A 25,000-nucleotide genomic window follows, 5' to 3' on the forward strand; every position below is an offset into this window, starting at 1 on the left:
TCAGAAGGAAAAAAAAAATGTAAAGAAACTATCGAAGACAGCAGAGGTGGGCACACATTTTAAGCTGTCTAGTACCAGTTAAAACAAAAAAAAAGCAAAGAAGTTAATTATAACTTAACTGTTATTTTTTTATGCAGATGGCGTCTCTGAGTAATTTCTGTGAGCAAGCAAGTACTCTATTCCTTTGAATTATGTTTATTAACAGGTTGGTTCCTTCGACTGTGTCTGGCATATGATACTTGAAGAGCCACCAAATCACAAAGATTTTCTGAGCGAGAGCGTTATTTTCTCTGAGCGCCGACACTCTGTTCAACTCCTGAAAAATATTGAGAGGGAACTCCAGAAACGGAGTATGTTACTTTGTTTTTTCGTTTGCAGTCTGTTTTTTTATGTTAGCATGGGTCAGATGAATACCATATTTTCTAGCATACAAGTTAGACATATCATATAGTGTAGAGATGCTTTCTGTTTATACGCACGAGTGTGTGAAAGGTTAAGAGAGTAAACTCTTACAGAAAATCTGGAGGGGGGCCCCTAAGGCAGTTGGTGGGGAGGACTGAGTCGAGCCATCTTCTGACAGCCCCTGGTGAAAGCTTCCATCTACTGTGTACCCAGGTGGCGGATAGGGAAAAGGCCTTCAGGTATGAAGGTTACCTGTGAATATAAAAATAAACAGTCCTGGACAAAACTTACCTTGAATAAATAAACTACAACGGTAAAAAATCCCAGCCTTGAATTGTGGATGCCAGCTTCAACAGATTCATTGGGTCCACACAATTTCTGCTTCACCATAAGAGATCCTGTCTCTGCTAATGAGGAAATACAATCTACAGGAGGAGTATGCGACCCCTATCAGTATTAAGCTATTGAAAGGCCAAAATGACAAGGTTTACTAACTGCACTAGGGTTCAAGCCCCTAATCTACAACCTGTTGTCAATGCTCGCCAGGATCTATTTGGCAAATATACATATGTGTTTCGAGATTAAAGTATATAGCTAATCTGAGTGGTGTGGATTCGTTATTTTTTCTTTTTGCCTACATAAAAAAATGTGTTACTGTCTGGGAGATCTTTATGGTAGCAGAAAAGGCATTTTGATGCCTATTTCTAAATTTGGTGTGTGGTGAAGCAATTAACTGACCCCTGATTATAATTGTAGAATATTTGTATATATATATTGTTGTATTTGGGGACTGTCATGTTGCCAATTTAGCCAATGAAAACACATGCACCGTATATTTGGTGTTCACTTGCTTCACCTTTATTTCATATTAATACAAATACAATTAATATGAAATAAAGCTGAAGCAAATTAACACCAAATATATGGTACGTGTGTTTTCATTGGCTAAACTGGCAACGTCACCATCCCCAAATACAACAATAACTGTTTCAACACACGAGTTCACATCAAGAATCTTGCAAATGAATACATAAGTGTGTGTGTGTATATATATATATATATATATATATATATATATATATATATATATATACATACCTTGGCTTAAGTCGTTTTGATTTAAGTCATTCTTGATAATACATCAGTTTTCAAAAATAATATATGGAAAAATAAAAATCAAGTTAAGTCATTTAACTCAACTTTACATTGGAATCGTAAAATCACTAGAAAACTGTTAAAAGCACATAAAATTGTGTTACTGTACAATAAATAAGAATAAAATCATGTTAAAATACGTACAGTAAATGTTAAGATACACACCATAAAGTAGTGTAGCTTAGTGAACAAAATCATGAAATCACTAAATCACCAAATTGTATGTACGTATTGGTAAATTTAAAATAATTAAGTTTTTTTCACTTTTGTGAAATAATAATAATTACTGAATTTGTTTTTTAAGCTTAAAAAAGGCTTTTATTTTACCGTATTTTATTGCAAACCGCATTCATAAATAAAGCATCCACGATGTACAGCAAACACTAACAAATTGTATTCATAAATTTAGATTACATTTTTTTTTACTGTATTAAAAAATAAAAATTATTTGTTTGTAAGCTTAAAATAAGTTTTTGTTAACCGTGTATTATTGAAAATGCATTCATAAATAAAGTACAGAACTGGGAATGGTTATTATCGGTTTAGCCTAGAGACAAGTAAATTCAACTTAAGTCATGTCTCCTGGAACCAATTAATGATGCAGCGTGAGGCATGCCTATATATTAATATATATATATATATATATATATATATATATATATATATATATATAATTTAAAGAAAAAAAAAACAATTATTGAATTCATCCATGAAAATCAACAATCACATATATAAAAATTTAATACACTAAAAAGATCTATAATAAAAATCAAAAAAGTACAAAGTAATAAATATTAAAATAGTAAAATATGTGATTGTGGATTTTCTTGGAGGAATTAAATAATTGTGTTTTTTTCTCTAAATTATATATTTTATATATTATATATTGTGAAATTTAATTTAATTTTGATAAATTAAATTGAATTTTTCCCTGTAAATTTGGAATTTTTTCCCTAATATTACCTCTAGATGACAGTAACTCTCTTTGGTATATTATTCCAGTGTCATCAACTTTACTTGGAGAAGCAGCAGATTTAATGATTGCAATGAAAGGGAAATGTGTACCTTTTGCTGTGCTCATCCAACCGTATGCCCTCTTCATCCATGAACCCATACTGATTGGGTCAACTAAACATAGGCAAGTTCAGGTCAGTTGGAACATCTCTCTTACTCTCTCTCTCTCTCTCTCTCTCTCTCTCTCTCTCTCTTGCTCTTTGTTTTCTCTCCTACCTCTCTCCTTTTCCCTCTCTACTTTCCCTCCCCTGCTTCCCCCCTTCTCTGTATACAGGGTGTGTAAGTTATTTGAGGACATACCTTTTTGGAGCCATTGCAGCATTTTTTGCTAACTCTGTATAATCTTTGTTTCAGAAAATAATAATGGCAGATCCTCATCTTACTCAAGAAATGAAGAGGCATTCTGTTATTGTGGTTATAAAGGCTGAGCATAGCGATTTAGAAATATTTCAATTTTTAAAAGTTTGTAAGGAGCCAGAGACTGAAGATGGAAACGTATCACCAGTATCAGAGCATAAAAAGCATTCTAAATGCTCTGAAAACATCAGAACAACTGAATTTATCCAGCAAGTTCAACAGGTCATCGATTACAATCCCAGAAAATCCATGAGGCCAATTGCAAAAGATCTCCATGTGTCATAAGAAGCAGTCAGCAATGTTGTCCACAAAGACATCAGATATGTTTTATATGATGAGGAAAGGTCAATTTGTCAGAAAAAGCAAAAGAAAATCACTACATCAGATCTAAAAGGCTCTTAAACAAGTTGAAAAATCCAGCAGGTGAAGATTTGAATTGGTTTTTCTCAAATGAGAAAACTTCGATCAAGATCAAAAAGTTAACAGAAGAAATGACAAATGATTATGTGCAGACCCTTCTGAAGTCCCAAGTGTTATGCACACAAAATTTCTTGCAACTGTCATGGTTTTAGCGGTTGTCAGCAATGAAGGACATGTGATGCCTCCTTACTTCTTTCCACAAGGCCTTAGAGTTAACTCTGTCGCCTACATTGAGGTCCCGGAAACAATTGTTAAGCCCTGGATAGACAGTGTATGCAATAGAAAGCCATATTTGTTTCACTAAGACTCTGCACTATCATGCATGGCTCTAATAACACAGAAATGGATTGTTGAAAATTTTCATGATCACATAACCCCTAACATTTGGCCTCCTAATTCCCCAGATCTCAATCCATCAGACTACTACATGTGGAGCATTGTTGAGAGAGGGGTCAATGAACACGCCCATAACACCAAAGATTCTTTGAAAGCTGCCATAGTCAGAGTAATGTCCAAACTGAACCAGGCCCACCTGATTCGAGCATGGAGATGATTTAGATCTCGTATAGAAGCAGTTGTTGAAGCTGAAGGTGGCTTCATTGAATAACATTATAGAAAAGGTTTATTTTTATCCACATAGCAATCTTATCTATAAAAGGCAGATTTCCTCTGTGTGTGTGTTTAAAATTCATACATTTACACAATTCCAAATTTCTTGAATTAAAGAATCGTAATTAATATTCTAAATACAATTAGTTAGGTCACTGCATCATTTTTTCACTCAAAATAACTCCTAATAACGAATAAAATCCATAAAACTACACAAATAAACATTTTCCCCCCTAATAAAATCTAATTTCCTCTTTCTACTACCTTTACAAATCCTTTCAACTCCTACTTTCTCTTATGAACCTTTACGAACAATCCAACAACAAATACAAAAAGAAAGGAAGGAGAAACACTGAGAGTAAAAGAAAACTATTTCAGTATCAAAACTGAAACAATCACATTTTGATAGTGTAATGACAGTTAGTTTCACTTTAATGGTTTCATTTTCATACTACATTCATATATACATACATACCTCATTCTAATTGGCGGGAATTGTAAGTTATTTCTAACTCGTCCTTCACCATGATAATAACAAAAAAAAAATAGCCACACATCTTTTTCAAATACGATCGACAAACATTTATTCCCTACAAACTGTGATTTTTTTGGAAAATCTTTTCGTAAATCTTGAGATTAACACCCGCACGATTACCTACCTAACCCTAACCCTGACCATAAAACCCTAACTCTAACAGTGTAGTGAAAATCGTGCCGGTGTTAATCTGAAAATTTACCAATCTTTTTTAAAACACTTTTACTTACTAACATTTTTTTAATTTAGTGTGTGTGTGTGTTGCCCATATATATATACACTTAAGACTTAGTTGTGGGTTGTGACTTTGATCGGCAGAGGTCATTATTATTATTATTATTTTATGTTTCACTTTTGTTTTGCATTTGTACAAGTTAGATCCAAGTCTCACCCAGAGACCTCAAGAGACAACAAGTTAGAAGTTCATGTAGGTGTTATGCCTAGGGTACCATATATTTGGATTTGTACATAGTGTTGTTCTAGAGAATGTTTAAGAAACCATAAGAAAATTATGTGTTTGTTTTAAAATTTGAGACCACATAGACAGTATTTTACGTAGGATATGGGCAGTTCCCATGAGCACTATCTTTTGAACTTCAGCCATTTTGGGGTTTCCTGGTATCTGAGCTAGGTAGTAATCAGCACGTTTCGTTGTCATTCCCAGGGCACCTATGACAATAGGTATTGTTTTAGTCTTCGGGTTCCACATTTTGCTAATTTCTATTTCAACATCTTTATACTTGCTCAGTTTTTGGTAAGTCTTGATAGATACGTTTATATCGATCAGGAACGCCTGACACAGAACTCCATACTCGTGAATGTGTACTCTCGATATGTCGATGATATCAACTTAGTGGTAAAGACACCCCCACAAGAGAGTACCCCTGAAATAGAAATAGAAACTAAGACTATGGAGAGCATCCAGCAAATAGCTAACTCCATCCACCAGAGTATTAAAGTTACGATAGACTACCCTACTAAACACCCTAACCATAGATTACCTGTATTAGATACTGAACTCTGGCTAGAAACTAAGAACAATAAAACCAGAATCCTCCATTCACACTATACAAAACCTATGGCCTCCAAATACCTGATCCACCGGAACTCGGCTATTGCGGACAATGCCAAATTCAACATATTGATGGCAGACCTCGTCAGAGTAATGCGAAATGTCTCCTGCATGTGCGACCCTACAGAATTAAAGAGACATATACAACATTTCGTCCACCGCATGCAGTTCTCAGGTTACAGCCATAAAGAAAGGATCAGGGTATACAAAGGAGCTATGAAGAAGTTTGAAACAATCAAACGCAACGATAGGAATGGGATTTGCCCACTCTATAGGAGCAAATCATGGAACACCATAGAAAGGACTAAGAAGAAAATAGGGAAGGCAAGCTCATGGTACGATAGCCACAAGTACCAGAGCGTCATGTTCGTCGACACCACCCCTACAGGCGAACTGGCGTACCACTTTAGAAGGGCCCTAGACAAACTTAAGCTAAGAATTAAAGTTGTTGAAAGGCCAGGCAACCCTATTAAATCCCTTATCAGTAGAACCCCCTGCACTGATAGGAACTGTATCGTATGTAGATTTAGCCCACAAACGAACTGCAAAACCAGAAATGTGGTCTATAGTATAAGATGTACAGAGGGACGATGCAGAAATAAGACAATGACATATGTAGGCGAAACAGCAAGGAGCATAGGGGAGCAGGCAAACGAACATTGGAGGGAACTTAAGGAAGGGAAGAACTCATCAGTTCTGTACCAGCACGCTGAGCAAGAACATAGAGGCTCAATCAACAACATAGTAATTAAAATCTTATCTACACATAGCAGTGATGCAGCACTTAGACAAATTACTGAAGCTACACACATAATAGAAGAGAAACCTAGCCTGAATAGGAAACTAGAATGGAACACTAACACACACCACTAACAAACCACAAACCACAGCATGTGACAACATGTTACCCATAAACCAATAATAATATGAACAAAGTATAATACAATACATAGATAAACAAATGGAATTAAATACTACATACGTTAACAAAATTTTATTAAACACAAAAAAAAACACACACACGTGAACAAATAAATAAATAAAAACAAATACAAACGAACACGTATTAACAGAGAATATAGGTGATACAGACACTCCCCATACACACATGCACTTACAAAAGACACAGACACATTGAAGGACACGCATGCGTAGACACATACAATAGGAATACAAAATGGCTGATAGTTAGCAAGGTGAGACACACATAAGAAACAAAGGACCACTGATGAGGTCACAGAAGTGTGACGAAAGAAATGTATATATATATATATATGTATATATACTCACCTCTCCCAGGAATTTTGGGTGGAGAAGATGGGAGGATGGATGGATTGTTGTTGGTAATTTTCTTCTTTCAGACAATATGTAGGATATTATTTTAATATTTCAATGTTTTTCTCATAATTCCAGCTCACCAACAACAGTGCCAATGAAATTAGCTTTCATTGGCAATGTGAAGACTCTGATTTATTTGTTGTCAAAATGGAGCCAACAGAAGGAGTAGTCGGTAAATTCAATCCTTACCTTAAGCTGATATCATCATCATCATGCTCATTGTCATTTTACATCTGCTTTTAATGCTGGCATGGGTTGGATGAATAGTCACAGTCGGTGTAATTTTGTTTTTATTGGGAGCTGCTTCCTTTATTTCAATTACTTCTGAAAATAATGAAGAATTTAGTAAAATAACTATCGTTATTAAGCTGGCATTTGGAATATAAATTAACATGAACTTCTGATAGATGTTTTAATTTAGGACACTTTAAACCTTGAAGCTTGTATCATAGAATGAGTGCAATTTCAGGCAGGTTGGTATGTAAACAGCTGACCATTTTGTTACCATATTTTTGTTCAAACACTCTACCTTCGTTTCATTTAATTTTGAAAAACAATAAATAATTTAGTAAAATAACTTTAAAAACAATTGCAGCATGAAAGGTGTTTATAAACCATTTAAAAACACATAAAAACCATTAGATTCACTGCAACATTTAAATATAATTTGTCAAAATATTTTCGTGTCTCTGAAACTGCGACCTGTTCACTGACAAAATTCTGTGCTGCATATGGAGGGGAGGGGAACAGGTCACAGTTTGAAAGCGATGAAAATATTTTGATAAATTAAATTTCAATGTTGAAGTGAATCTAACGGTTTTTGTGTGTTTTTAAATGGCTTATAAACACCATCCACAGTGCAATTGCTTTTGTTTCAGCACACGATCTCAGATCAAGTCACTTGCTATGCAAGTACAACTCCGTAAAATAACTTTGTCCTTATTAAACTAGGATTTGAACTATAAACCAACATGAAGTTCTGTTGGAAAGTATAAATTTAGGCCATTTTAAAATAGGGAGTTTGTATCTCAGAACAAAGGGTAGTTTCAGACGGGCTGGTATTGAAAGGGTAATTGCTATGTTTTTGTACTGACAATCAGAATGATGTATTTTGCCTTTTCTCTCTTTTGTAGTACCTGGAAACACTGAAGACTGTCAACTGTGCCTTACTGGCTTTAAACCTGGAGTGATCAACATGCACTTAAAATGTTACCTTGAATACCAGGAGGAACCTATTTATTACAATCTCCAGGCATCTTTCAAGGTAAATATCTCTTATTCACCCTCTCTTTCTCTCCCTCTGTCTGTCTCTCTTTCTCCCTCTCCTTCTCTTTCTGTATCTCTTTCTTCCTTTCTTTCTTTCCCCTCCCTCTTTCTTGCCCTCTCCCACCCTCTTTCTTTCTCCCCTCTTTCTCTCTTATTTCCTCCCTCTGTCTCCTTCCTTCCCTCTCTCCCTCTCCTCTATGCTTCTCTCTCCCCCTTTCCCCTTCTACCCCTCTCTCCCCTCCCCCTATTCCCATTCTCCTTCCCTCTCCCCTCCTCTCTCTGTCCCCCCTCTCTTCCATTTCCCTCTCTTGTTATACCTCTCTGCTTATATTGCCATAGTAAAGACCTGTGCCCTAGTGATTAGAGAAAAGGGTCAGCAAACTTCCTACACCATTCGCCCCTCCCATCCCATCCCTCTTCATATCAACCCAGCCCAGCCTTTATTTGTTTTGTGTAAGTCTGGTACTTACACAGTTTTAACCTTAAATTACCTGAGCCCTACAAGATTTGGTTCACTAATAACTCACCACTTTTAATATTAATTTATGTTTCAAAAAACAGATTGATAATCACAAAGTTATTTCTACTAAATAACCAAGCAAGTGATACTAAGCTATTTTTGCTGTGAGTGGTTCCCAATTGAGTGTTGCTAAAGACTTCAAGTACTTAGGTGGTTGGGGGAGCAGTCTGGAAGCAGACTTCAAGTTCAGGAGGGCACAAGCATGGACAGCATGTCACAAACTAAAGAAAGTCTGGAATTCCAAATTACCCTGGCAAACTAAAATCAAGCTGTTCATTGCAACTGGTGAATCAGTGCTATTATATGGCAGGGAAGCATGGACATTGGCAAAGAAATTATCAACTGGGCTAAATAAATGCTACGCAAGGATGCTATGAATGGTCCTAAATGGGAAATAGCAGCAAAATATGACACATGAATGCCTTTATCGAAGCCTGTCAAAAGTTAGTGAGAAGATCAGGCAAAGACAGCTGTGACTGTCATATCATTGTGTGTGCCATCCTGAGCTGAATTATTCTTCTGGAACTCACATCATGGTAATGAAAGAAGAGAAAAATGTCACATTTACATCGACAGCTTGATTGCAGACACTAGCCAGGAACGTATCCAGGACCTCGGGTGGGTGAATTTTGTTGCTCTGGCTTGGGTTGGAACTTGGTCATAAATTAGAATAAGGTGAAGCAGGACTTGAAATCCTTGATGAGCCCTTCCCCACCCTTTGTAAGTATTATTGTACTATTGAGAATTTAATCTACTCTGGGGCAACTGCCTTGTTGATGACAGTTAACTCTAGCATATAATAGGATATAGGGGTAGCCACAAAGGTTAATTGTTGATGCATCTTTTATTGACAGGGTCCTGAAGTTGTCATTGAAAATTCCAGCATCGACTTTGGTCTTGTCTGTCTTGGAAACTGTGTATTAAAAGAGTTGTGTCTTCAAAACAGGTCACCGGTGCCAGCTGAATTCCACATTACACAAATCCCAGAACCAGAAACGGTGAAGCTGCTTTTTCTGTTCTTAACTATTTCTGTCTGTCAGCCTGTCTGTTTGCCTGCATGTCTGCCTGCTGGTTTGTCTGCATGTCTGTTTGGCCTGTCTGTCTGTCGGTCTGTCTGTCTGTCTGTGCGTCCGTTTCCCAATCCAGTCATGTGACTCTCCTTCAGTTCATCTGTCTTTGCATCATCCACTTCAATCCCTTCATGACTCTATCGTTCTACCGTAGCCCCAGGAAGTAAGGAGCTTGCTTCCCAACTACATGGTTCCGGGTTCATTCCCACAGCATAGCACCTTTTACGATAGCCTTGTGAGTAGATTTGGTAGAGGGAAACTGAAAGAAGCCTGTCATATATATATTTATGTGTATGTATGTATTTATGTGTGTCTTTGTCTCTCCATCACCACATGACAACCGGTGTTGGTGTGTTTGTGTTCTTGTAACTTAGTGGTCTGGCAAAAGAGACTGGTAGAATAAGTACCTGGCTTAAAAAAAAGAATGAGTTCTGGGGTGGAATCATTCAGCTAAAAATTCAAGGTGGTGCCCCAGCATGGCCACAGTTTAATGACTGAAACAAGTAAAAGAATAAAACTACTAACCAAAGCCTTGTGTGTGAATTTGAGAGGTGGAAACTGAAAGAAGCCTTTTGTATGTATGTATATGAGTGTGTGTGTGTGCATAATAATAATAATAATAATCATCATTGTTTAACGTCCGCTTTCCATGCTAGCATGGGTTGGACGATTTGACTGAGGACTGGTGAAACTGGATGGCTACACCAGGCTCCAATCTAATTTGGCAGAGTTTCTACAGCTGGATGCCCTTCCTAACGCCAACCATTCAGAGAGTGTAGTGGGTGCTTTTACGTGTCACCCGCACGAAGGCCAGTCAGGTGGTACTGGCAACGGCCATGCTCAAAATGGTGTATTTTATGTGCCACCCACACAAGAGCCAGTCCAGGGGCACTGGCAACGATCTCGCTTGAAAATCCTTACACATGCCGTGGGCACAAGTGCCAGGAAGGCGACGCTGGGCACAGGTGCCATCCCGATTTCGCTTTCGCTTGCCCCAATAAGTCTTCGCATGCTGAGTTACGTGTCCAATGAAGGAGACTACGTTGGCACGGGTGCCAGTCGTTGAATTTAGTTCGAGTTCACTTGCCTCAACAAGTCTTCTGGTTTCAAATTTTGGCAGAAGGTCAGCAATTTCAGGGGAGGAGTAACTTGATTACATCAACCCCAGTGTTCAACTGGTACTTAATTTATCGACTCCAAAAAGATGAAAGGCAAAGTTGACCTCAGTGGAATTGAGGTCAACCTTGCCTTTCACCCTTTTGAGGTCAATAAAATGAGTACCAGTTGGACACTGAGGTTGATGTAATCAACTCATCCCTCCCCTGAAATTATAATAATAATAATAATAATAATAATAATCATAGGTGCAGGAGTGGCTGTTTGGTAAGTAGCTTGCTTACCAACCACATGGTTCTGGGTTCAGTCCCACTGTGTGGCACCTTAGGCAAGTGTCTTCTACTATGGTCTCGGGCCGACCAAAGCCTTGTGAGTGGATTTGGTAGATGAAAACTGAAAGAAGCCCGTCATATATATGATTATATATATGTGTGTGTCTGTATGTTTGTGTGTCTGTGTTTGTCCCCCTAGCATTGCTTAACAGCCGATACTGGTGTGTTTATGTCCCCGTCACTGAGCGGTTCGGCAAAAGGCATCAATAGAATAAGTACTAGGCTTACAAAGAATAAGTCTCGGGGTCGATTTGCTCGACTAAAGGCGGTGCTACAGCATGGCCGCAGTCAAATGACTGAAACAAGTAAAAAGATTAAAAAGAAGAATAATAATAATCCTTTCTACTATAGATACAAGGCCTGAAATTTGTGGGTAGGGGACTAGTTGATTAGTTTGATCCCAATGTTTCACTGGTACTTAATTTATCAACTGCAAAAGGATGAAAGGCAAAATCGACCTCGGTGGAATTTGAACTCAGAACATTGCAGCAGATGAAATCCTGCTAAGCGTTTCGCCTGGCGTGCTAACGATTCTGCCATCTCACTACTTTAATGATAATAATAATAATAATAATAATGATGAACTTTTTGTATACAGTGCTTGGGTGCTCTACAACTCATCAAAAAATGTTAACAAAACTGCACGAACAGTACATAGAATATGCAGAGGAAGTGAACAGTGAATAAGTCTTTAAAGGAGAAGAACAACAAGAACAAGAAGATGAAACGGGGGTGGTGGGGCATCAGGTGTACTGTTGGTGAATTTCAGGTAGCCAGGAAGTTTTGAAGGATTAGTGTCTCAACAGCTAACAACTGATGCAGCGAGTTTAATCCCTGCTTCAACGATTCTGAGTGCAAAAGGCAAACATTTTTGCAACGGAATGTGTTCCATTGTCTCAGTGTCACATGATGGTTGTATTTAAACATCACTGTCACACAGAATCCTTTATTTACAATTCTCCATAAAAACGTGTCTGAGTTTGGGGGAATGTAACCGTATTTGGAAACCAGTCAAAGCTGGTGACAAGAAGGACGTCTGGTTGTGGAAAATCTTGACAAATCCTGTCTGGCCCATATAAACATTGAAATATAGATATTAAAGCATTTTGGTTTCACTCAGCCTGAAGTTAGAGTAGAAGACTTTTTCCCATGGTACCATGCATCAGGCATGAACCCAAAACAACATGATTAGGAATTGCAGATCTTAATCATATATTTGCTATGATACCATGTCAAATTTTGAAATTCTTATATTAATTAAAGAATACCAAATCTCCATATATCTGTCTGTCTGTCCTATTAGAGGAAGGGGAAGAATCAAAATGTCTGTCACAATGTATTTTTAGGAGAGGAAAAAAAATTGTTGAGAGAGAGAGTGTGTGTGTGTGTGAAAGATAGATAGGTGGTGTTGTCACCATAGTAACTACAAGTTTTGATTAAAAATGTTGGAATTTCAAGTGCAAGTCTGTCAACACAACACAGACTTCAGAAAGAGGCTATATGTATATATATATAATATATAAATTTTATTTTTTGTTTTTTCTGTATGTGTTTTTGTGTCTTTCAATATATAAACAACACGACATAAACTTCAAAAAAAATCTTCCACGTTGAACAATTTATAAAGATACATGCACAATTAACAATTATTTTTACTGACAGTATAGTGACAGGAAACAACCTAGAAATCATAAATTTGAAGAAATTTCGTAAAATAACCAACTTTTTCTGATGATCTAACTCGTCATTTTTTAATATCCATCTTCCATGTTGGCATGGATTGGATGATTTGGCAAGATCTGAAGAGGATCTGAGGACAATGTCCACTTTGGCATGGTTTCTACTGTTGGATGCTCTTCCGAATACTAAACATTCTACAGAACATACTGGACATTTTTGTGTTATGGCAGCAGCACTGGTGAGATTCTCATACAATTCACAAGACAAAAATTCCCTTTGATTGAGTGGGGCTACAGTAGAGAGGGAAACAGCTTATGGTGTGAGATGAGCCCCTTTTCTAGCCCCATACAAGTGAAGGTGTATGATTCATGAGGTAGTGAGCTAAATTCTTGGACCGGTTTGTGTGTTGTGTTCTTGAGCAAGACACTTTATTTCACGTTGCTCCAGGGGCCAGAACAGAATAGGTTTGTTGCTGTAGAGGAGCTATACGAGAGGTCATATATATGAGAGGTTATATGTATGAGGTTAAACTATGGAAGCTGTAGAGGAGCTATACGACAACTAATATTATTGAAAAGATGTGGGAGTGACTAGCATGGGGCTGAAAAAGTAAAGACCCCCTTCGTTCATGAAAGACCATGGGATTGCACCTAGAAAGTTACCTTCTGAGGCACAAGTCTGGGCAAGGTTGTTTATGGAACACCAGCAGTCACCCATGCATACTGGCCTCCCACCTCTCCATGCCACCAATATTATCCTTGGGAAAGGCAAAGGGGCCAGTGATGTCGCAGCTCATTTCTACAGCTGAGTGAACTGAAAGAAAGTGAAATAAAGTATCTTGCTCAAGAACACAACACACAGCACGGTCCGAGAATTGAGCTCACTCAATTATGAGTTATACACCTTCACTTGTACGGGGCTACAAAGAGATGAAATAGGGGTTTTGAGGTATCAGGGTGTGCCCTCAAAACACAGGTTGAATTGGAGGGGGGAGGGCTAGTAGAAAGGAGAATGTTGGTAGGTAATGAGGGATGGCTAGAGGCGGGGAATGGGTGAGGGTGAATATAACAAAAGAAGAACAAAGGCTGAGGGATGATAAATATATATTAAAGAGAATGTAGGGGTTTCTTGGATAAAATTATGAAAGGTTCAATCCTGTTCTGTGACTTTTTTGGCAAGTATCTTCTAATAAAGCTCTAGATTGACCAATGCCTTGCAAAAGAATTTGATTGACGGAAACTATGTGGAAGCCTGTCAATTGTGAGTGCATGTCTGTGTGTTTGTTTCCCACTGCTTGACAACTGGTGTTGGTTTACTCTTTTACTTGTTTCAGTCATTTGACTGTGGCCATGCTGGAGCACCACCTTTAGTCGGGCAAATCGACCCCAGGACTTATTCTTTGTAAGCCTAGTACTTATCTATCGGTCTCTTTTTGCCGAACCGCTAAGTTATGGGGACGTAAACACATCAGCATCGGTTGTTAAGCGATGTTGTGGGGACAGACACAGACACACAAACATGTACACACACACACACACACACACACACACATATATATATATATATATATATATATATATATATATATATATATATACAACAGACTTCTTTCAGTTTCCGTCTACCAAATCCACTCACAAGGCTTTGGTCGGCCCAAGGCTATAGTAGAAGACATTTGCCCAAGGTGCCATACAGTGGGACTGAACCCAGAACCATGTGGTTGGTAAGCAAGCTACTAACCACACAGCCATCTCCATAATAGTTCAGCAAAAGAGACTGACAGAATAATTACCAAACTTGGGAAGGAAGGGAACTAAGTTCTGGGGTCTGTGTGTTTGACTAAACTCTTCATAGTGGTGCCCCAGCATGGCCACAGTCCAATCACTGAAACAAGTAAACGACAACAGATAAAAATCTCTTAAATAGTTAGGTTTGCATTATTGAACCAGGACCATTCCCAACCTCAGTCCCAGGTGGATTGGTTCTGTGTACAAGTCTTTAGAATATTGAAACGGTTTCCAATACATTCTAGGCCGTCTCTCTTATTCTTTCACATTCTCTGTCTCTCTGTTCTCTCACCTACAGGATCCAATAGACTTAAACGTCACCATTACTGAAGGAGTCTTGGAACCGTACCAATTTCTGAGCATCAATATGAGTTTTGCTCCTGATTCTGTGTATTCTTTGAGGACTAATTTGTTGTTGGAGGTGGTCGATGGAAACACCAGGTGAGAAGGAGCTGGTAGCTCTTGCTTTCTTGCTTTCTTTCTTTCCTTCCTTCACACATATGCACATGCACTTGAACATGTGCATGCACACATGCACGTACACATACAACATGTACACATATACACATGCATACAAACTTACCCATGCAGACTCAGACCCACACACGCATGTGCACACACATTCATCTGTCCATGTATATATCTATATGTGTGTGTGTGTGTGTATATGCATATATATATATATATATATAATTTTTCAAAGTAAACTCTGTAATCGTTACCAATATAGCATAAGATTTCACCTCAAAAAATCTTTAATTAGATTCCTTAAGGATCGTTGTCCTTGTTTATATATCCAAAGTTTCAAAATTATACATTTAATAAAGAGATTCAACACTGAAGTTTAAAGAATGAATCAACGCCTGAAATACATAGAAGGAATTATTAAGGAAATAAGGAATACTGACAAAATTCTGGTGAAATCTGGCAAAACAGGAAACATCTATAAATTGACGAAACAGAACTACAAAGAACTACTGAAAAAAGAAATTGAGAAGAGTTATAAGACAGTAAATAAAAGTATACTTAAGAAGGCTAATATGGAAACTAAAGAAATAATGGAGAAATACAACCTGACAGATAGGACGGAACCATTAGTACCAAAAGAACCGAGATTCATTCTTAAGGATCATAAAGTGAATTTTTGGACACAACCATCTTTAAGACTTATATGCCCAACAAAATCAGACATTGGAATATTAAGTAAAAACATTATTAAGTACTTACCTAAAATAATAATTAAGTTGAAGTTAAAATTATGGTCAAGTACGGACCAAGTAATAAGTTGGTTTAACTCTATTGAGGACAAAAAAAAAACACTAAATTTATTCAATTTGATATGGCTAATTTTTATAGATTGATTAATCCGATAATATTAAATAAGGCAATGTGGTTTTTCCATAAGAAGGCTGGACTTACTAGAGAAGAATTTAAAGTAATAACAGCTGCTAGAAAATCTTTTTTTAGTTTTAACGATAAAATATGGATAAGAAAGGATACACCAGATGCTTTCGATGTCCCCATGGGAAGCTCAGACTCAGCACAAATAGCTGATATGGTGGGTTTATTTATTCTTTATGAATTAAATGATCAATTCCCTATGATTAGTGGGGGTCTATCTAGAGATGACTGCCTTTTATATGTTAGGAATTGCTCTAACCAGGAACTGCAGAGGATTAAGGGTAGACTGGCCAGATTTTTTAGTAGAATGGGGATGGGTATAGTTTATGAAGATGATGTCTCAGTAGCAAATTTTTTAGATCTAACATTAGATATTAAAAACGAGACATATAGACCATATCATAAACCTTTAACTAACCTAAAGTATATAAATAAATCAAGTAACCATCCTAGAGCTATTATTGATAATTTAGTTAAAAATATTTCATTAAGACTCTCTAGATTATCTGCTAATAATAGGGTTTTTAATAATGAAGCTCATTTCTATAATTCAGCATTAAATAAGGCTGGTTATAAAGACAAGGTTTACTATATTGAAAATGATAGTAACAAAGTTAAGGCAGATGACAGTAATAACAATAAGAATAAACTCAATGAAAATAAGAGAAATAAACCCAAAAGTTTCCACAAACATAACATAGGTAATTTAAAAAATTTTAAGAAGGATATTAGTAATTCTGATGATAATAATAAAGATGATAATGTTTGGTTCATAATCCCATTTGGGAGGAATATCAAAAGTAACTTGATTGCAAAGTTTAGAGAGGTGATAAGCAGACATTTCCCAAAGAATTCACACTATGGTAAAATTATTAATACACATATCATTAGATTTGGATTTTCAAATACTATAAATTTAGCACAAATAATTGCAGCCAATAATTTTAAAATACTAAAATCTAAAGAAATAGGGGTGAATAGGGATTTAAACCATGATATAAATAGCAATAATAATAATAATGGCGATATTATTAATAATAGTGATAATGTTTGTAATAGTAGGAATTTAATTACAGTAACTGAGGTAAACCCTAGAAGATTGAAATTTGAAGGACCTAATGCGAAGGTTAAAAATATAGTTTATCAATGTAAGTAAAGGACTCAAACAGATACTAGAAGATACCTTGGATGCACTTCAGGACAAATATGTAAATGAATATCTAATCATTTTAGTACCTTTAGAGATAGAAGGAAAATAGCAAGCACTAGTCTTAGTAAATACATCTGGGAACTCAAAGAACAAAATAAGCCATATTGGTTAGAATGGTCAATTGTCACGAGATCTTTTCCATATGAGAGGGGTAAAATTACTGTTCGCTTTGTACTTTAGAGCTTTATTTCATACTATTCTCTAAGGGTAAATTGATAAATAAATTAACAAATAATGCTCTGAAATGTACACATATTTTAAGACATACTTTTCGTTGGTTTAAATAAAATTGAAATATGACAAGGTGTTATAATGAATTATACCATAATAGTTAGTCCATAAACAGATCATACTAATATAATTTAATAATAGCAGCAAGGATTTTGTAAAATCCTTTTAAGATAATATGGTATAGATTCCCATGTTAGTTTAAGATTAGATATAATATATACCAAATTACAATATAAATTTAGATCCTTAAATAGGATACATTAGTATATAATGTACAAATAACAGTTGTGGGCTTTACTTGAATTTTAGTGGCATTTGAGGATTGAGTTCAATTATAATAGAGAATTGACTATAACCTATAGTACATTGTAGTAATAATTTAGGAGTATTATTATTGTTGATTTTGTTAAAATATTTCATTTAGACTCTCTAAATTATCTGTTAATAATAATAATATGATCTTTAATAATGAAGATCAATCCTATATTTCAGCATAAAATTTGGGCAGTTTATAAGAGAAGGTTTACTAGATTGAAACTGGTTGTAATATAATAATAATAATAATAATAATAATAATGATAATAATAATAATAATAATAGATATGCCAATACACACAGATAGAGAAAGTAAGGCAAATAGACCAGATATAGTTGTCAAAGATCATGAAGGAAAAAAATGCCTTCTAATTGATGTTTCAATACCAGCAGATGACAACGTTTCTCTAAAAGAAATGGAAAAACTTTCAAAATACAAAGACCTGGAAATAGAGATAACTCGAATGTGGAATCTAAAAACAGAAACAATTCCTATCATAGTAGGTGCCTTAGGTATAATAAAAAAATATTCAGACAAATACATAACAAAAGCACCAGGACTTACAAATATATATAACATACAGAAAATTGCACTACTGGGTACTGCACACATTCTACGCAAAACACTTTCAATACAGTAAACATAAGAGCACCACAGCAAACCACAGCACATACCCAAGGCGCACAGAGCTGCGCTCGGTAGTGAAGTGAAAGCACGTTATAAAAATAAAACTACTGAATAATAATAATAACGGTATATAATATTGGATATGAAGGCAGGCCATATTTAAATATCAAATATTAAAGTTATAAGTAGTGGCTGGAATTTTGCCATTAAAATCTAGGCACAACTTAGTATGGATTAATTATAATGAAGAGTTATTTATAACTTGTAGTACAGTACAGTACAATATAGTGTGTTATTAGATCTTAAAGCAGGCTATATAACTTGACAATAATAATTGTGGGTCTTGAATAAAATACTAGAGATAGGATGGCACACTGTGGATCTCCATTAAGGTGAGAATTGTTTATAATTTATAATATGGAGTCCATAGAATATAATAATTATAGCAGACAATATTAATATGTTAAAATATAAATTAAATATAACTCATGTGGGTTTTGAAAAAATTCCTAGAAGTAATTATTCCTATTGCAATTGAATTTTTTTTTTTTTTTTATGGCTCATATTTCATGGTACTATGTAGTATAATATTGAATTTTAAGGCAGGCATATCAATGTAAAATTTGTCAATAGTAATTGTGGCTTTCCAGTGGCCCCTAAGATAATTTATATGTCTTGAATAATTAATAATAAATAAGAGAAATTTTAGTGATTATTGGTAGTGGTGTAATAGTCATAGAATATGGCAAGGAGTTACCTCCCCTATTGCAAGTAAGCATATGTAAACAGAAAGGATTTCATATTTGACCGATAACGTTAAAAAGAGTGTGGTATAGATTTAAATTTTAAATTTGATTTTGTTCGATTAATTCATTATGTGTTTTTTTTTTGTTCTAATGAAAATTATTCCTGATGACGTGTACGACAACTAATATATTTGACTTATTTTAATGGTTATTGGATGAATACATGGCTATATTAAACTTCAGTGTTGAATCTCTTTATTAAATGTATAAATTTGAAACTTTGTATATATATATATATATATATATGTATATATGCATGTATGTATATATGCATGTATATATATGTGTGTATGTATGTATATATTCACACACACATATATGTATGTATGTATATATATATATGCATATATATATATATATGCATGTATATATGTATGCGTGTATATGTATATATGTATGTGTGTGTGTGTATATATATATATATATATATATGTGTGTGTGTGTGTGTTTGTGTGTGTGGCAGATACCATGTGTCACGCAAATAGGCACCCATTCCAGTGACACATAGATGCACCCCGGTGTCATGCAAATGGCACATAAAAGCACCTATTACATTCTCAGAGTGGTTGTCATTAGGAAGGGCGTCCAGCCATAGAAGCCATGCCAAATCAGACTGGAGTCTGGTACAGCCTTTCCGCATGCCAGCCCAGTCGAACCATCCAACCCATGCCAGCATGGACAAAGGACGTTAAATGATGATGATGATGAATGTATATATACATACATACGTACGTACGTATGTATTTATGTATGAATGTATGTGTGTGTATGCATATATGTATGTATGTATGTATTCTGCATATTCATGTGCTGTGTGTACAGACATTAAAGATGATGATGATGATGGTGTGTGTGTGTGTGTGTGTGTGCATATATATGTGTGTGTGTGTATGTATGTTTGTGAATCCACTACCTTCTCGTTCCAATAAAAAATGGAAACGTCTGCCATTTATTCTTTTCCCCTGTTCAATTTTGCCAGTATTGTTGCTGTCCGTGGAGAGGTGGAAGTGCCGTATGTTGTACTGGAATCTTGTCAGTTGGATATGGGTGCCATTTCTTGTGGCATTCAAACCAGATTCAGTGTGTCTCTCATTAATAATTCCTATGTAGAAGCACAATATGAATGGCTGAAGGTGAGCAGCAATTCTTTGCCATTGGCAGAGACAACAAAAAAGATTCCTATTTTTCTGCTTTACTGTCTTCCTTCCTTCCTTACTTCCTTCCTTCTTATTTTCCTTCCTTCCTTCCTATTTACTTCCTTTCTTCCTTCCTTCCTTCCTCTTTCCTTCCTTCCTTCCTTCCTTCCTTCCAATTTTCCTTCCTTCCTTCCTTCCTTCCTTTATTTCTCCATTTGTTTCTTCCTTCTTTCTTATTCTCCTTCATTCTTCCCCTCTTCTTCATCATCTTTCATATTGTCATTGTCTTTTTTTTTTTACCCTCTTTAGTGTCACTTTCTGCGTTGTCTTCATCATCATGATCATCGTCAATTTCGTTCTCTTTGTTGTCATTTGCTCTCGTTATCTCATTCATTGTCATTTTCATCATATTCACTGGTATTTATCATCCTTCTCTTAGACATTTCACTTCCCATTATTACAATCTTCGTTAGTGGAACCATTGCCTGTCTCATTCATTAAATTCTGTCTTCGATGATCAAAGACATGAAGCTCAGAACTACAGAGCATCAATTAGCAGAACACCATTGCATTCTATTCTTAAGTTCTCTCTTTCTTTCTCCTTTTTATATTAAACCCACACACACACACACACTTTCTATCTCTCTCACACACACACACTTTCTATCTTGACCCCCTCACACACACACACACTTTCTCCCTCCTCTCTCTCCTCCCCTCTCCCCTCTCTCTCCTCCCCTCTCCCCTCTCTCTCCTCCCCTCTCCCCTCTCTCTCCTCCCCTCTCCCCTCTCTCTCCTCCCCTCTCCCCTCTCTCTCCTCCCCTCTCCCCTCTCTCTCCTCCCCTCCCCTCTCCCTCCCCTCTCCCTCCCCTCCCTCCTCCTCTCCCTCCCCTCCCTCCTCCTCTCCCTCCTCTCTCTCTTTCCCTCCCTCCCCTCTCTCCTCCTCTCCCTCCCTTCTCTCCTTCCCTCCCTCCACTCTCACTCACACACACAGACATACTTTCTCTCTCCCTCCCTCCCTCTCCCTCTCTCCTTCCTCCATTCTCCCCTCTCTCTCCTTCCTTCCCTCCCCTATCTCCCTCCCCTCTCTCCTTCCCTCCCTCCCTTCCCCCTCTCACATACACACAAACTCACAAACATGTATGTAAAATTTAACCAAACTTTGTAAAACAATACAGAACTACTCTATCAAAATCATTCTATTTTTTTCAACTGTTTGATGCCTTTGTAATATCCCCTCTTCCTGCAATACCCACTGTTTCTGCTCCTTAAAAGGAATCAATTTAACAGACTAAACCATCCTCTTTCAGCCTGTTGGGAGTCAAGCCCACCTGTGTGAAATAGAAATCCTTCCGAACAGAGGAATTATCTCTCCAACAAAAACGGAACCTTTTAATCTGACTTTTTTTTCCAAGGAACAGGTATTTATGTCTGGGAGTGAGGTGGACCTGTTTTCGTTCTTTCTGCTTAGTTGTGGAGGATGTTGGATTTATCTAATATTAGGGAAAAGTCATAGTAGTGAGATGCTCCAGTATGGGCACTGTCGAATAGGGCAAGAGTGAAAGAACAGAGACCATGTATTTGGAGAAAATCGATGCTGTTAACATACATATACACTCATATTTACATAGATGTTTGTGTGTCATCATCATCATCATTATCATCATTTAACATCTGTTGTCCATGCTGGCATGGGTTGGACAGTTTGATCAGGGCTGGTAAGCTGAGGGGCTGCACCAGACTCTAGTCTGATTTGGCAGGGTTTCTACGGCTGGTTGCCCTTCCTAACACCAACCACTCTGAGAGTTTAATGGGTACTTTTACGTGCCACTGGCACAGGTGCCAGTTTGCCTGACACCAATATCTGGCACAACTAAAATTTAGCTTGGCTTGATGGGTCTTCTTTTCAAGCACGGCATTTATCACTGCCTCCATGAGGCCCAGTGTTCAGAAAGTGTTTTTTTATGTGTCCTGCACCAAAACATTTGATATTTTCTTAATATTATGTTATTATTATTATTATTATTCATCTACCAAGGTCGACTTTGCCTTTGATCCTTTCGGGGTCAATAAATTAAGTACCAGTCAAGTACTGGGGTCGATGTGATTGATTGCCCCCCACCCCACAAAAATCGAGGCCTTATGTCTATAGTAGAAAAGATAATTATTATTATTATTATTATTATTTTTAAAAAATAAAATATGGTCCATTGTCTTCTGCTGAACCGGGGTCATCCCTTGACCTTAGGGTCACAGCACGTCCTCATCTCATGGAGAGTACACGGTGTAAAATGTGTGCGGAACCTAGCAACACTATTTTCTGAAGTTCTCCCACGTTAACACTGCAAGGGAGTTTGTTGAGCTGCTTATCAAGGCCCTTTTTAATTAGCCCTAATGCTCCAATCTTGGTCACTTCTATTTCTAGGTCTTTGTACTTAAATATATATATATATATATATATATGTAAAGAGTTCCTGGCTTTGAGGGTATCGTGAAAGGCCTGGTTGGAGGCCCAACCTCCTGAGTTCTTTTACAGGGTTTAGAAAAACTGAAGGACTGCTGCAATAAGTGTGTAAATCTGAGAGGGAGAACATATTGAATGAAGTCTTAATTAATTGATCCTCTTGTATTTTCTTGCATCTAAAGCCAGAAACTTTTCCGTACCCCTTCGTATAGAAACAAAAACAAAAAGTTACAATAATATTCAACTCCTTCAAATCTCGTTGTAATTGTTTGTCTTATAGATGGTGTTTGACGATGTATTTATTCAATGTAAAGTAATGGAAATGCCCAAGTTTCTCTGTTTGGCCATTACTGCTGACGTGAAGGGATTAATTATACAATACCAGGTATCAAAAGACGGTTATTTCACCGATGAAAGGTAAGTGGAGAGTATCACACCTGCTGTTTTTAATTTTCATTATCATTTATCTTTTTTCAGTCATTTGACTGTGGCCATGCTGGAGCACCACCTTGAAGAATTTTCGTTCAACGAATTGACTCCAGTATTTTTGTTTTCCTTAAGCCTGTTTCTTATTCTATTGATATCTTTTGCTGAACTGCTAAGTTACGGGGGATATAATCACATCAACACCAATTGTCAAGTAGTGGTGGGGGACAAACACAGACACAAAGACACACACACACATACAATGGGCTTCTTTCAGTTTCCGTCTACCAAATCCACTTACAAGGCTTTGGTCAGCCTGAGGCTATAGTAGAAGACACTTGCCCAAGGTGCCATGCATTTGCATTCTCATAGATCCTGGTTCACTCCTTACTGCCCCATCATATCTTGGGTCAGTGCTTTCTGCTATCTGCTATAATGCCAGGTTGATCCAGTCTCTGTGCTCATCATCCAAGTTTCCACATTAATTACCCCAACTCATTTTTTTCCCAGGTTATCAACCCATGCAAGTTTTATTTCTGCAGTTGTGAATTTGCAACAGTCTAGGAAACATCAGCAAATACCAAAAGCACAGCCCTTTCCTCCAGACCATCCCCTACATTAATCTTTTGTGTTTCATAAAGTGTTGTCTGTAATATATATTTCTTTATTGCACACAGGGGCTAAACACAGAGGAGACAAACAAAGGGTATAAGTCAATTACATCGACCCCAGTGCGTAACTGGTACTTATTTAATCGACCCCAAAAAGATGAAAAGCAAAGTCAACCTTGGCAGAATTTGAACTCAGAATGTAATGGCAGACGAAATACTGCTAAGCATTTCGCCCTGCATGCTAACGATTCAGCCAGCTCACTGCCTGTAATATAAGAGATGTCATGACCTCATCTGTAGCTAAACCCCTTTTGACATTGGCCCCTATCTATGATAAAGTTTGTTGCTCATAACATATAAAGTATTGTACCCTTGTTTGCAGCTTAACCCCTTTTGACATTGGTCCCTATCTATGACAAGGGCTTGCCTGCAATATATGAGGTGTTGTGCCCTCAACTGTACCGTAACCATTTTTAACATTGGCCCCTTGTATATGACAAGGTCTGTAATACCACCATATCTAACACACCACTGGCTGGTTCTCCTTTAACTTGAGAAAATATGTCTTTATCGAATCTTCTACAACACAATAGAGGAATAGCTTAGCATCTCATGCCATTTGCTGTTGTCACTCTGCTATTATTCCAGTAATGATAATGATGAACCTGTAGTATTAGACTTTGGTGAGGAAGTAATGGTGGCCACCAAACCGTGCTTGTATCTCCGTATCAAAAACGTCACTCAGATCGAAAGTACCTACTCCGTATCTGCTGAGAGCTTCCCAGTTGATAATTCTGTTTTCCAGCCATCAAAGAAGGGACTGAGATTAAAGTAAGTTGGAATCTCTCTCTCTCTCTATATATATATATATATGTATATACATGTGTGTGTGTGTGTGTGTGTGTGTGTGTGTAGGCATGGCCTTGTGGTTAGAGTGTTGCACTTACGGTCATGGGATCATGATTTCAGATCCCAGATTGGGTGGGGCATCGTGTTCTTGAGCAAAACACTTCATCTCACATTGCTTTCTCTCTCTCTCTCTTCTCTCTCTCTCTCTCTCTCTCTCCAACACCTGATGCATGGTACACTATGCACCTGT

The 25,000-nt window shown here is 36.9% G+C and overlaps 1 protein-coding gene across 1 annotated transcript in view; it reads left to right on the forward strand.

The window, feature by feature from the left end:
- The window catches only part of LOC106868914 (deleted in lung and esophageal cancer protein 1), a 128,196-nt gene that overhangs the window by 60,288 nt on the left and 42,908 nt on the right, over nucleotides 1-25,000 (forward strand). The window contains exons 16-25 of the mRNA XM_089343358.1: nucleotides 206-350; nucleotides 2,560-2,705; nucleotides 6,978-7,074; nucleotides 8,036-8,166; nucleotides 9,543-9,686; nucleotides 14,972-15,114; nucleotides 20,244-20,397; nucleotides 21,711-21,821; nucleotides 23,145-23,281; nucleotides 24,550-24,732. Coding sequence (XP_089199484.1) covers nucleotides 206-350; nucleotides 2,560-2,705; nucleotides 6,978-7,074; nucleotides 8,036-8,166; nucleotides 9,543-9,686; nucleotides 14,972-15,114; nucleotides 20,244-20,397; nucleotides 21,711-21,821; nucleotides 23,145-23,281; nucleotides 24,550-24,732 — 1,391 coding nt within the window. The remainder of the gene's footprint in view (nucleotides 1-205; nucleotides 351-2,559; nucleotides 2,706-6,977; nucleotides 7,075-8,035; nucleotides 8,167-9,542; nucleotides 9,687-14,971; nucleotides 15,115-20,243; nucleotides 20,398-21,710; nucleotides 21,822-23,144; nucleotides 23,282-24,549; nucleotides 24,733-25,000) is intronic.

Source organism: Octopus bimaculoides, chromosome 27 (assembly GCF_046866305.1).
Source record: "Octopus bimaculoides isolate indiv1 chromosome 27, ASM4686630v1, whole genome shotgun sequence".
NCBI lineage: Eukaryota > Metazoa > Mollusca > Cephalopoda > Octopoda > Octopodidae > Octopus > Octopus bimaculoides.